Source organism: Chlorocebus sabaeus, chromosome 8 (assembly GCF_047675955.1).
Source record: "Chlorocebus sabaeus isolate Y175 chromosome 8, mChlSab1.0.hap1, whole genome shotgun sequence".
Classification (NCBI taxonomy): Eukaryota; Metazoa; Chordata; class Mammalia; order Primates; family Cercopithecidae; genus Chlorocebus; species Chlorocebus sabaeus.
In genome coordinates, this window is record NC_132911.1 from 112,791,930 (window position 1) to 112,806,857 (window position 14,928).

Consider the following 14,928-nt stretch of genomic DNA (forward strand, 5'->3'; position numbering starts at 1 on the left):
ATCAGAATAGAGCCCAGAAAACACTCCATAATGCTTGCCAGAAAGGCTATTCTGAATGAAACATTTAGGTTCAGTACTTGACAAGTGAAGTCAAGAACCTATGCATTAGCAAGCCTGGGTGTCTTCTTGGAAGAAATCCATAAGTAATGCACAACACAGAGTATGTCAGTCCACGGTCTCTCCACTATGAATTATCACTCAGCCTTTATTCACTTTTATTACACAGTAACTGACAAGTTGATGTCAAGCCCTCTTGTGGCCCCATCATTCAACTTTTAAGCCCCATCAATGATCTCACTCCATGATATGTAGCACCCCACATTGATTATACCTGTCTTTTAAAAACTGAATGTCAGTTGGGTGTGGTGGCTCATGCCTGTAATCCCAGCACTTTGGGAGGCCAAGGCAGGTGAATCACTTGAGATCCAGAGTTCAAGACCATCCTGGCCAATATGATAAAACCCCATCTCTACTAAAAATACAAAAATTAGCCGACATGGTGGTGCACGCATATAATCCCAGCTACTCAGGAGAATCGCTTGAACCCAGGAGGCGGAGTTTGCAGTGAGCTGAGATCACGCCACTACACTCCAGCCTGGGCAATAGAGTAAAACTCCATCTCAAATAAAAGGAAAAAAAAAAAAAAAAAAACTGAATGTCCAGAGATAAGTCAAAACAAAGCAAAATAATCTGCAAGAAGAAATTCCCAGAGCTTCCAATTAGTGTGGAAGCTTGGCAAAATTCAGATTTGTTTGATTATCATGTCAAGTTCATTCAGCTGGCCCAATTATTGTGACAAAATTTAAATAGTCATTGATCACTTTGCTGAGGGCCATCTGAGAGTAAAATATTCCCAGTTACAGGACACTTTGTTAATATGCAGAAATACTGGAGAACATGAGCAGAGTCCAAGCACAGAATGTATTGTTACCCTCAGAAGAATGACATTAGAATATTAAAGACTAAATGTTTTATATTCATTAACCAGAAAATGTTTCCAGAAAGAAGTATATTTCTGAAAAGGAGAGTATTCCAGCCAGAAGAAATACAAGAACTAGAGTGTTTTTGTTAATTTAAAGAATTCTAAATTGATGCATAACTCCACAATTATAACATTTGTGAAAAATAAGTATTTACTCAGTAATAATTTAACTGTGCTTTGAGTACTTATGTGCCAGGCGTATGTACTAAAGACTTCTCGCTACCTTTTGTGCAGTAGACATGAAGTGAAGGTTTTTTGTTGATTTACTTTGTGAATGAAGTCAAAAAAGGGTTTTGGCATTATACAAAGTGGGATCCAAAATTGATAAAGAGTCTATTCACAAATTAAAGTTATCTGCTTATAATACCCTTAAAAATCACTCATTATAAAATAAATAGTCTTCAAATACAAGTTTAATGATAAAGCTGTGACCATCTGGTATATGACTTTGCTTTTTAGTACTAACAGAGCTTTTTCACAACTTCAGATTGCCCTGGAATTTAGATAAGGTTCAGACAAAAGTCATATGACCTGCCCAGTGTCTTCAGAGGCAGAATAGGATTGTGAATCCAAGATGCTGAATGCAAATTCCAACTCTTTCTTCCATACCTACTACCTATTGTCATTCAATAACACAGAGAAGGACAAAGCAACAGTCTTTATCTCCAAAGCAAGAGTATCCAGATACTAGCAAGACCCATGTGCATGCACAGAATTTTTTCTGAATCAGTACAAAAATTTCGACTAAAACTTCTAGGGAATTGAGGTATGAATCAAATCCTTATGACTCCCTAGGCAAACTAATAAGTTAATCTCTGACAAATAATCAAAATGATGCCAGATATTATGTAACCAGAACCTAACAAATGGCATACTATTAACTGAGCTATGGCTATTACTATCGCTAACTTCACATCTTCATTCTGGCAAGCCTGTTTGGAGCAGGTTCAAGAGGCATGTCACTCCTGTGGCCTTCCTCTCAAAAATTCATAACCTCAGTCTAACCATGAGAAAAACATCAGCCAACCTCAACTTAAAGTGTATTCTATACAATACCTAATGTATTCCTCAAAACTATCAAGACCATCAAAACGACAAAGTCAGAGAAACTTCTCAGCCCAGAGAAACCTAAGGAGCTGTGACAACTAAAGATAATGTGGTATTCTGGATGGGAATCCTGGAACAGAAAAGGGACTTTGGGAAAAAATGTAAGGAAATCTGAATAAAGCATGGAGCTAACTAACTCCATATAAAAATTATTGACGTGGATTTGTTAATTGTGACTAATCTGCCATACTAATGCAAGGGGTGAATAATAGAAGGACTTTGGTGTGGGGTATATAGGCACTCTCTGCACTGTATTTACATCTCTTCTATAAATCTAATACTACTCTAAAAACAAAAAGGCAATATACAGATGTTAGCTAATCATTTCAGAACTTGTAGTAAGGGTCATAGCAGTAGTTACAATGATAGTAGTGAGTAATAGAAGATTCGTAAGCATGCTAGAAAAGAGAACTCAGTTAGCCTGTTTCTTCCATGCAGCACATATACACAGGGTTGAACTGCATATATAGCCCACTTGAGGAACTATAATCTTAATTTTAACAAAAAGACAGAAATCTGTCCAATTCACATTTATAAAAGATAACTTCCTGAATAGGACCCTCATCTAGAGACTTTATAAAGATGACAAAAGGGTGTGTTGAGAAGGACTGAATCCAAATTTTGTGAGAGGTTTATGCCACTTATTCCACATATTTAAATACAGTGAAGACTGAAAGACATATAGCAGAGTTTGGTATCAAAATTTCCAGCTGATATTCACAAAGAAGGTAACATTTAGCTAAGGTGGCCAAGTACAAGCCATCAAGCCTAGACCCTCCTGTTCTCATCTGCCCTTCTCCTCAGCTATCTCTGCCGGCAAGCTCACTCTCTAAATACCAAAAATTAATCCATTAATTTTTGCAATCTCTTTTGCTTGCTTTCAACACACTCTACAAAAATGGCTGCCTACTTCTATGTTAACTAAAATGACTCCACAGAGCTGACATTTTCAGAACTCAATATGCCTGTACCCCTTTTGGCAGCTGTATCTCTCTTTCTGTAGGGAGGACAGAAGGAATGGAAGGCAAGCACTCCATGGAGTGTGACATCACTTCATCATATAAAAGTAATGGCTTTGTAGTGGTTTCCACAAGATACCTAGAAAAAGAGATAGATCGTGCCACTTCATTACATGGTCTGCAATTGGAATTTGCATACTAAATTACTTCTAGTCCCATGATATACCCACTATTACACTTCCAGATTGTCACGCATACTTAATCTCCTCAAGAACAGTCTCTCATCTCTCTTTATTTTAAGATTTTGACTGCACCAGAAAGCCCCTGCTAATGACCTCTCAACCCCAAGTTTATATCAAGGGTTCTCTTAGAACCAGAACATTCCTCTGTATTAGCAGTTGTCACATTGTATTATAATTGTTCATCAGATTTAAGGTACATGAATGCATTGCCATGTCTCTCTGGATCACTGTCAAATCATCAAGAGCCAGAACATTGACTGATACACAGTAGGGATGCAAATGCATAACTTAGAATGGATGGATAGATTCCTTCCCAATCAAAAGTATAGTATAAGATCATTTTCACTCAAAGATTGTGTCATGCTATTTCTCAAGGACCTTTAAATCTTAGGGCAGAGGCTGCTGTAAAGAAGCTGTCTTTTATATCACCATGCATCCTATGCGCTACTCTGTCAAAAACATAAATGCTTAAAAACAATGAGGTTTTTAAGATGTATTTCAAATCTACATTTATGTCACATTTTCAGGATAAGGAATAATAGCGGAAATAAAATTTCAAAAACCACAGTGAAATTACATGAGTATAAAAGATGATTTCAGTATATTTCTTTTCTAGGTGTTTGTTCTTATATTGAATAAGAGCTATTAAAATCCAAGCTATAGCTACAGTAAAAACTTGTGAACATTTTAAAAAGTGATTAAACTAAATCAAAAATTTGAAATTAACTAAAGAAAGGTATGGGTAGGATTAGAGATAGTCTCTGTCATCTCACTGGAGGTATACTTTCTTCTGGGTAAATCCTAGAAACATCATTATATTTGTTCCTTTTCACATCTCCTTAACATTTCAAAAATATATTTTAAACAAAAAATTGAAATGTATTAAAGACTCATTTTACCAATTGACCTAATCTCCATTTAAGAGAGTTTAAAAATTATTAAATAATATATTCTTGCAAAACCCCTCTAACAATATAGTAGAGTATTAATGCACAGTAAATGATCATGGTTACATATTTTAAAATGATTCCTCCCATGCCAGAATGTATTCAAATTTTTCTTAGGGCCACTTTATGTCACATAGTGCACTAAATCCCTGAGAGTAGGGAAATGAAGAAATTTACCCATGCCCTGATGAAGTTTACTGTCTATTGGAGAGATGAACAAGTATAGGTCACTGCAATGAAATGTTTGTGAATGATGTCAAAGTATGCCTGGAGGCACTGTGGAAATGCACAGAAGAGACACTAACCTTGAAACAGGTTGCTCTTCTCCAACACAATGACAGTTGCTCCCTTCACTGACATTCAGTGAAAAGAGGCAGGTAGATGTTACTTGTGGATTCAATATTTTACCTGACAGTTGTAGGGAAAGATAAAGGTAGATGAAATTCAACGTTTCTTCTGAAATTTAGCAGTAGTAAGTGTTGTTGGGTTTATACTAGTAAGTGTTGTTGGGTTTATACATTGAAGAAGTTAAGTGTTTGGGTGATCATAATGGAAATAACACAGTAGAAATGTTATTGAAAATACAAGAAACTTTCATGGAAAGGGTAAAGTATAAAGGAAGGAGCATGTCCTTTGTCTTAAGTAGACAGATTTGAATCACAGCTCCGTCACTTACTACACATGTGTCTGTAGACAAATCATGTAAATTACCTAAACCTCAATTTCTTCATATGCAAAATGAAATGAATACTAGCTTACTCGTGGAATTACTATAAGCATTAAATAAGATAATGTTTATATGGCACTTTTCAGATTACCTGGGCCATCTTAAAGGACTAAAATGTGATAGTATAGATCTAACTATAAATTAAACTAGGTATTTCAGTGTAGAATGTTTTACTCCTGACAGGGAGTGGGAGAATGTTGCCAAGTGTGAAGCAGTGATCTGATTTCAGAGAGCCTGGGGTACCAAACAGAGAATAAAGGCAGAGATGTGGTTCATAATGATGAAGATCATGGCGATGATGACAGTGAAGATGATAATCACTACCTCTCCTTCCAAAGCTTAGAACATTTATCACTTTGATTTCCTATGACCAAATAAAATATTTACTTATATATTTTTTCAAGTCTACTCAGGAAAAATTATGTTTCAGTTAACCCCTTTGCTAAGTAGACCCTCCTTGGCTCTAAAAGAAGTCAGAATCTCTGGAATGTCTTACTTGGTGTTATATGAACCAATGTGAAATCACATATTTTCACTGAACAATTTTTCTACTCCTAGTGGTAAAATATGTAGCCTTAGTATCCTACATGCATTGAATCAGAATGAAGTTCAGTGAGCAGTGAGCAATGTGGGATATTGACTTCATCCTACCTATCATCTTACTTCCTGTGCATTGCTTATACTTAGGAGTGGCTTCCGCATTAGGTAAAATTCCAGCATTTGCTTTCTCTCTCTTTCATTTCCCTTTAACCTGAAAGAGTGCAAAAGCTTTGAATTCAAGCTCACTTGGATACTAATCCCGGCCCCGAGACTCCACAGCTTCCACCAAAGTACTTAACAGCCTCTGTATCTGTTTTCTAATTTGAAAAAGCATTGGATACAATACCTATTTTAGGAAGTTTAAAACTTTTTAAACATGATAACAAATAACAAACACCTTGGCACATAGCAGTCACTAAACATTCAATAAACACTGGCTTTTATTGCATTATTCTTTTCATCCACTGTTACCTCATTTGATTTAGAAGGACAATGTTGACTCCATTTTACAGATGAGCTATAAGATAGGTTAAGATAATTTCTTAGGCCAGACATAGGGTAAGCAAAGAAGAGGTTTGACCCTAAGTCTCCTAATGCTTGTCACAGACACTTTTGGTGCCCTGTGCTAATATCCTCTTACGAGACTGATTTCAGCCATACCTGCAGTAGGTGGTTCCTGCAGCAGGAAATATCCCACTTCAGGCATCCACTGTACCATTTGTCTCTCTTCTACTTGGCCTCAAGTGTCTCTCTAAAGGCTCTAGGAGTTTTCAGGCAAGAGAATCCTGGAAGTACACAGGAGTTAAAGTCCTTAACAATACCTTTTAATGAATGGACACTGTCTTTCATTCTCTTACTTCTGACAGACAATTCTAAATTGCATTACTTGAGCCAGAGTTGGCTATAGGGGGAGCCATCTCAATAACACATCCTACTTTGGCTTTTCTTTGTCAATCGCATTATCTTCTAATTAATAACCCTTAATCTTGCTTCCTGGGATCACCTCCACAATAAATGACTTGCACCTACCTCCTTGTCTCAGACTACATTTTGGGAACTAAAGGTTTGGGTGAGAGAAGAAAGGGTGTTTTGTTTTGTTTTCATTTGTGTTTGTACAGCATTTCTCTCTATTTCTCCGTAGGTCACCAAGATGCTGGCGGTGGTTGTAATTCTGTTTGCCCTTTTATGGATGCCCTACAGGACTCTTGTGGTTGTCAACTCATTTCTCTCCAGTCCTTTCCAAGAAAATTGGTTTTTGCTCTTTTGCAGAATTTGCATTTATCTCAACAGTGCCATCAACCCGGTGATTTACAATCTTATGTCCCAGAAGTTCCGTGCAGCCTTCAGAAAGCTCTGCAACTGCAAGCAGAAGCCAACAGAGAAACCTGCTAACTACAGTGTGGCCCTAAATTACAGTGTCATCAAGGAGTCAGACCATTTCAGCACAGAGCTGGATGATATCACTGTCACTGACACTTACCTGTCTGCCACAAAAGTGTCTTTTGATGACACCTGCTTGGCTTCTGAGGTATCCTTTAGCCAAAGTTGATTCATGAATTAGAAGAAAATGGACCACAAAGAAAAAGAGAATCTGTGTAGCCATCAGCAAAAGGGAGAACATGGCCAATAGTCATATGTGAAGACAGAGCAGATCAGTCTTTGTCAATGCTCTAACAAGTCCTGACCCTAGATACTGTAACCCATGGAGATGATTCAGACTTTCCTTCTTACAAACTAGTATCACTAAAAATGGAGCAGATCTGTGAAATAGCTAAATGATGGAAACTTAAAGTTTAGCCCTTTTCGTTTAACTTAAGAAATTCACTATATTTTCTGGGCTTATAGAGTTTCAATAAAATCTAGACATCAATTTACATTATTCATAGTAACCATATCAAATGTCACTTTTCAACCCCCCAGGTTATTTATACATTCGATAATTTGACAAGGCACAGATTTTTAAATGTTTGCATTTAGTATTCATTTTAACATAGTACAGGGCTAGTTCATGAATATCTGAAATTAAAGGGGAAAATATTACAGAAACATTGTATTGAGTAAAAATAAGATTTTGGACATACATGTTAACTGCATTTTAAAAATTGCCATAATGTTTATAAAATTCTAAGATGATTTTTATATCTAGAAGGTAGAAAATCATCATTCAACTTTAATGGAAAATAAACCTCAAAATATCTGAAATTATTAATTAAGGAGAAATGTAGATTTTAAGATAAATCCAACTCTTATCAACTCTTCCAGCCTCCCACATGATGTGTGGAACAAGGTAAAAACCCAGATTAAGTAACTGTGAAGATACAAACTAACGTACAATTAATTTTCAAAAGTATAGCCAAGACAAAAGCAAGTATTTATAATTAGATTTTGCTTCTTCTCTGAAGCTTTTAAGCAAGAAAGTCTTTTTGACCATTCTTGTTTATAAACTACTCAGCCATGTCAAGCAAATCATTCAAGCAAAATCTAGCTCAAAAGTCTGAAACATTTTCAAATGTTCATTGTTATTCTAAGTCAGCCAAAATCCTGATATCCCTCTTCCAGATGAAGACCTCCCACTGAGAATTGTAGTCTATGGATTTTACCTTGGCTGCAATTGTCTTTCCTTCCTATCTGCTTGTCGTTTGTAGGTTCCTTTTTTGTTCTTCTCAAATGCTAGTGACATTTTGTTTACAGATTCTAAAAGCAATGAAAAATTCTGTTGGCTTTATTTTCAGCAGAGTTAAAACTGATTTCATCATATTATTAATATATCATCTTTATATTTATGACTGACATCTGCTATGCCAGTGATTATTAGAGACTTGTGAATGAATCTGTCCAGGACACTTGTCAGCTCCTATCTGAATCTTCTACCTACTAGATTTGGCCAATCAGAATTTCCAAGGGCAAAAATTGCCCTTGGTGATGGTTCAATCACCACTGTTTTTTAATGACTAAATCAAAAATACCCATACCTGTACATGCCCCATAGGCTGGCATTTTCCCTCTCCAGCCTATATCCCTATTTTATAGACTTTTCTAGAACCTAATTGCTAATGATAACTATGCCTCCCACCTTCTTAATAAAGAATATACTATTTTACTTTTGAAACTTGTTTTTAAGTGCTGTTTCATGGAGACTCTGCTGTCCAGAACCTTATCTAGAATAACCTTATCTACTCCAGCAAGACATTTTTATCCTGTTACTAAACAGTAAACGAACGCAAGCAAATATTTGCAGGAAATACCCTAAAACTGGACCTGCATGACAGTAAGCAGTCTATGTTAACTGACTTTTCATTCTGGTATAAATATTAATCTTGGCATCGTATAAATAGAGCACCAGAGTGACGCAACCCCAGATCACACAAGCACATGTGTAAGTGTTTATAAACACATACCCACATGTTCATAAATTGGTGAAAAAGGGGATTGTAATATACGAGATTTTTTCATTACGGAAAGGAAATAATAGCATTGAGCATCTACTATGTCTCAGGTATGCTGGTAGGTAGTCAATCAACATTATCTTCATCACAATTTCACCACAGCAGCGATTTCTCTGATGATAAGACCAGTATTCCTGTGACCTAGTTCCTAATTAATAAAAAGTTATGGATTTTGCAGAATGATCATATCAGGTGTTAAAAAATACAATTAGTTTAACATGATATACACAGAATACAAAGACGCCCTTCTTATCTTTGGAAATTTAATGTATGGGCTGAATTCTTCTACTCTAATTTTTAAAAAGTTATTTGCCAATAATCTGTTAGTTTTAGACCACAGGGGAAATTCATAAGAACTCAGTTCACAGTGTTTTAACTCTAAAGCAAATGCCATTTTAAAATTAAATGTTCCTATGTAATGTCCAATAGATATTTGACTTTACACAGAAGAGACATAACTTTTTAAAATATTCTTTATCACACTATACTCAATCATAAAATATTTCCATAAATAATCAAAACTTAATATACCACTAAATGAGAAATAAAGAGCTAGATTAAAATTTGCTGGTGAAATGATGTTATTAAGAGCCCTCCTTAATAAAAATTCCCTGTGTTCTTTTGTAACTTCCAATTTCATTAATTGCTGAGGGTCTTTGGTTAGATCTCACACCTGAGGTAATTGAGTAAAGGGCACAGATCATGAATAAAATCAACAAACATAAATTCCCTCTTAGGAACTAAGGGCTGTGAGTATATTTCTAGACCTTAACATTCAAGGCAAATATTCTAAATGCTGAAGAAAAATAAGAAAAGTCCAAACTTTATAGTCATTCTTAAAGCAAAATTGAATGTACAGAACAACACACCTTGATAATATACCAAAATCAATGGCTGATTTGGCTAAACAATTAGCAATGTCAAAGGAAAAGCTACAGTCATAAAACTTAGTTTAGTGCAACTAAGTCTTAACGGATATTTGAAGTGTTTTATTTTCAGAAGATTATGTTGGAATAATAAGAACAATATGTCTTAGTAAGAGCTGGGTTGACATAGTTTTGGTTGGCTCTCAAAGAATATAAGAATTTATATCATCCTAAACTATGTTAAATCTGTAAACATGATAAAGAGAAAACATTAAGTTTCTGAAGGAAAAGATTTTATGTGGCTAACCCACCAAGTTATGAATTCTATAAATATTATATTTAATATCATCTTCCATTTGCAATTAAAACAGGGATTGGAATATTTATATATGAAGTAGGGAAACTCAATGTGAATGAGAGTACACCTAAGAGGAAATAGTTCCAGAGTCAATACAAAATGTTTTCAAATGTTTTAAGTCACTCGTTCCCCTAGGGGGAAGCAAACATGAATATCTCTTATGTATCCGCAATTTATTTCTTATGTATCCGTAGCTGTTTACAATAAATAGCCATCAAAACCAAGATTTGACTGAGTCAACACAAGCTTTCAGAATAATACACATTAAGAAATCTTACAGAGCTCTGTGGTCATAAGTATTTTTCTCTCTTTTCCCTCTCCCCATCAAACTCTCATCACTCCACAATCATCACTTTTCTCATAGCAGGAAGATTCATCTAACTTCATTCAAGACTAAACCTGAACATGACATACCTTAAGTAAAAATACAAATGTTCTTTCAAACATATTTATGTATAAAAGTATGCTGTTATTTTGTAAACTTTCATTTTCATGAAATCACTTTTAAACATAGAAAAACTGATGCTTTAAATGAGAGTTCTCTTTATGTCCTCATTGACATGGTAGGAATCATATATAGATTTGAAAAGTTTAATATGGCTTTTTCCCTCACAGAGGAAAGTACAAGCTTGGCATTTTGGAGGTTTTGGTCAGAAACTAATCAAAGAACACTCGATATGTGCAAAATTGCTGCAGAAATTTGTTTCAGCAGACAAAAGACTCTTCCCATTCTTGTGAAGCTCACAATCCTATAAGAAGAAGAAGACCAACGTGTCATCACCTGAAGATATAACTGTTTGGCAGTATTTAGAATACAAATCTGAGATGTCAAGTAATATAATTTAAAGAAGCAATTGTTAATGGTCCATTTGAAATATCATAAGATGACTTTTAATATAAGGATCAATTTTACATATTCTCATTCTACTTTATGGACTCTAATGAGAAGTATCTGTTAATTCTTCACTGATTACACAGGAAAATAAGTTCAGATAAGACCCTGTACTATTTTTCTGATATGTTTAGTCTATAAGTATAATCTCATTACTCAGCAGCAAACCTCATTTACAGGAGTTTCACATTGGAGAACAATTTTGTTACTGACATGGTTAACACCAAATGATGACAATGCTGACATAAACTAAGTCTACAGGGTTCTGCTTCTAATATTCAAACACAGTGCTCCTCCATGTCCTCCGGGGATCCATTTCAAGACCCCTAGTGGATGCCTGAAACCATGGATAGTACCAAACTCTGTATATACTATGTTTTTTCGATCTGATAACCAAGATGGCTACTAAATGACTAGCAGCAGGCAGGCAGAGTGCACAGCATGAATACACTGGACAGAGATATTTCACGTTATGAGTGGGATGGCACAAGACTTTATCATGCCACTCAGAATGCCTCTCAATTTAAAACTTATACATTGTTTATTTATGGAATTTTCCATGCAATATTTTTGTGTAGAGGTTGACTGCAGGTAACTGACACTGCAGAAAACCAAACCAAACTGTGTATAAGAGGCAACTACTGTAACCTCTTTTGAAAAGAGGGATCAGGAATGTTTCTGTACAACATCGTCGGGCCTATTTACATTCTTCTACACCAAGCACATTCATGATAAAGCCAACATAAAGTTATTAATTCATATTTTGGAAGTGACATCTGGAAAAATAAAAGAGCTAAATGAAATAATACAGCTAAGACAGTACATTGTCCAGAATTTTCAAACCTGGATCCAGCAAGGAAACAAATGATAGTTTTAATGGCCGATAAACAGTGAATTCACACTGATTGCCTGCCTGGCCTCATGAAGAAGCATCTGGGTTAACTCCATACTACAGGCTCTCAACTGGAATAATAGAAATGAAAGTACTTTGCAAATTATAAAAGTTAAAAGAGTGGGATAAAGAGGAGTCAGCTGGAGCTCTTTCAGTGTATTTGAGCCCTGAAGCAGCACCTGTAAGTGGTTGTTTCATTCCTCACAGAATAATGAACTTAATTCTTATGCATGTGTCTGTTCTCTGACTTCCAGAAAAGAGAGTATGAACTTCCTCAAAAATGCTATGGACTGATATTGATAAAGGCTGAGTTTTGTGAGAAAAAAAAATAAATAAATACAAGGCAGCTGAGTGAGACTCCATTTAATCAGAGTTCTGAATTCAGAAGTCAATAAGAACATTATATTCCTGAAATGGCACAAGATGCTGTAGTAAGGAGGCCAAATATTTAATCCCTAGCTAAGAATCATAAAACATTCCTGCTTTCATATACATAAGAGTTACCTGGGAGCTTATCTTAAAATGCACTTTCTTTTGGTCTTGCCCTAAGAAATTCTCATTTATTAGATGATTTTGATACCTATAGTCTTCTGAGTACACCTTGAAAATCACTGAGTTCAGGCCCTTAGATAGAGCCTTCAAGGCTCTTGCTTATCACATAATTCTTAATAAGCAACTAAATGGAAAAATCCTTGAGGGTAAGTCTATTTCATCTTCATATTCCACAGATTATCTAAACTATTATTTAGTTAATTATTTATTATCTATTGGATGATGTCCCTAAATATCTGTAGAATGAATGAATAAATCAATCCCAGCTCAGAAATACATTCTAAACTTTTGATAATATCCAGTTTGCCTATAGCTCTATCTTCATAATCAGATAACTCATTGTGCTTGTTTTATTTTTTAAATAGTTCTCCTGGCTCATTGAAAGGCACTGCATGAAGTGTGCCAGACGATGGTCAGAACAATTCCTTATGTATGTAACATGCATGACAATTTCAATGGTACTCTCATGTCCATCATCTAATTTAATGAGAAAAAGGAAGACTAAAACATTGTTTCTGCTTTCAAGGAGATTACAATTTAGTGATAACATATTAACACAGAAATATGCCAGAAAAAATATAACACAAAATTGGAAGTCAAATTATATGATTTCAGACTATAAACACTCGAGTTCTTCAGAGGGAAGGGGGCATCCATGGGGCTTGGAGTCGTTAAGGAGGGCTTTGTAGAGAAGGTAGGATGTCCTTCAAGGATAGATTTGATTTAGACAGTTAAAGAAAAGATGAGCCATGTGAGAAAAATAAGATGAGTAAAGGAAAGGAGACATAAATAAATCTTAAAGCAAGGCTCTTGATATTAAGATTGTGTATCCAGAGCAAATCCATTCATCAGGGATTGATTAAGGAAGGCAGCTAGTCCAAAAAAAAAAAAAAAAAAAACCTGACAAAGGAAGTAAGGGGCCAACCTGTACTTACATTTGGTGAGGAAATGTTCACTCATACACAAGAATATAAAGTAGAAATGTATATAAATCTGCTATGTATATTTTCTAACCTTTGTGAATCTCATTATCTATAGAAAATACAGTATACTATTTGTCTTATGTTGTAATTCTAAAAGTATTCTTATAGTCCTAATTTTCCAAGTGAAAAATATATGTATATATATTTATCTTTTTTCTATATTATATTGTCATCATATATTTAAAATATTTATATATGTGTATATTATTCAGGGGTCCTAAATGACTCTGGATTTATCCAATTACACTACACCTAGAGATCAGAGCTAGCTCAGGGACCTAGGCTCTTCAAGAACGTAAACATCAACATTAAACATGAAATTGAGAAACACGTAGTGATTAGCTTCAGGCTACTGTGATAACATTGTTGACTTGCGTGTTGCTTATAACGTGCCTTGGAATGTTTTGGCTTCCTTCTATCAGCTTTAGAAAATTGTATGCCGACTCACTTCATCATTTGGGAATTGATCATTGTGGGGCAAACACTCTTTTTTAAGAAAGTGCAGTATTATGTGCTTTACTGTGAGAAACTGTGTGTCTGTTCCAATATTGTATGGTGAGCAATAAAGCATCAAACTGAAAGACCTGGCTCTTTAGTTTTCTTTTTCTTCCAAATTATTTCATTTTTGGTGTGATTGGACCTTAAACCACTTGCCCCAAAGACTTCATTTTAATTCAGTGCCATCCACATGTACCACTGGTGGTTTTTCGAAATAATTGTAAGTAATATGCAAATAGACATTTCAATTTTAATAATAAATTGAATGTGTCCATCCCATCCACTCCACATAACTTCCCGTTCTACTGATACATTTATTCTAAAAGCCGAGATAACGTAGACAAATCTATACAAATAAACCAATGGTAGTAGCCACTTGTGGCTCCTCATGCCACATCTCCTCTTTGGTCCCATTCAGCACAGCTGTGGTAATCATTCCATATGCATTGTCATTCTCCCATCTTCAGCAAACTGAAGTGGCAGAGTTCTCCCAAGCTGTGTTACACCACTCAGTATAAGCACAGGTAGCCAAGGACTTCAAGGGAGTTAATGCCCCTAGGGACACCAATCAAAAAGTGGGAAATAAAAACCAATAGAAAAATGTTCCAGGCTCTTATCTTCTAATGGAATATTTCTGAAGCATCTTCAAAATGATTCTTCAAAAGGTCCTCAGCATTACTGAGCCCCTATTTCTTCATACTGGAAGCCAACTCATATACCCTTCACCAACTTTTCCTCCTTTCTCGTCCCACTATTTGAACTTCCTCATTTTCACAAAGTTGAAAATACTGTAGGTTGAAGATGTATTTAATACACCTAAACTACTGAACATCGTAGCTTAACCTAGCCTGCATTAAACATGCTCAGAACACTGACAGTAGCTTATAGTTAAGCAAAATCATCTAACACAAAGCCTATTTATGAAAGAGTGCTGAAT

At 35.3% G+C, this 14,928-nt stretch overlaps 1 protein-coding gene across 1 annotated transcript in view; it reads left to right on the forward strand.

The window, feature by feature from the left end:
- TRHR (thyrotropin releasing hormone receptor) overlaps positions 1–14,068 on the forward strand; it is a 39,570-nt gene extending 25,502 nt beyond the window's left edge. Inside the window, exon 3 of the mRNA XM_008001358.3 lies at positions 6,646–14,068. Coding sequence (XP_007999549.1) covers positions 6,646–7,053 — 408 coding nt within the window. The 3' untranslated portion in view covers positions 7,054–14,068. The remainder of the gene's footprint in view (positions 1–6,645) is intronic.
- Positions 14,069–14,928: the final 860 nt, after the last annotated feature.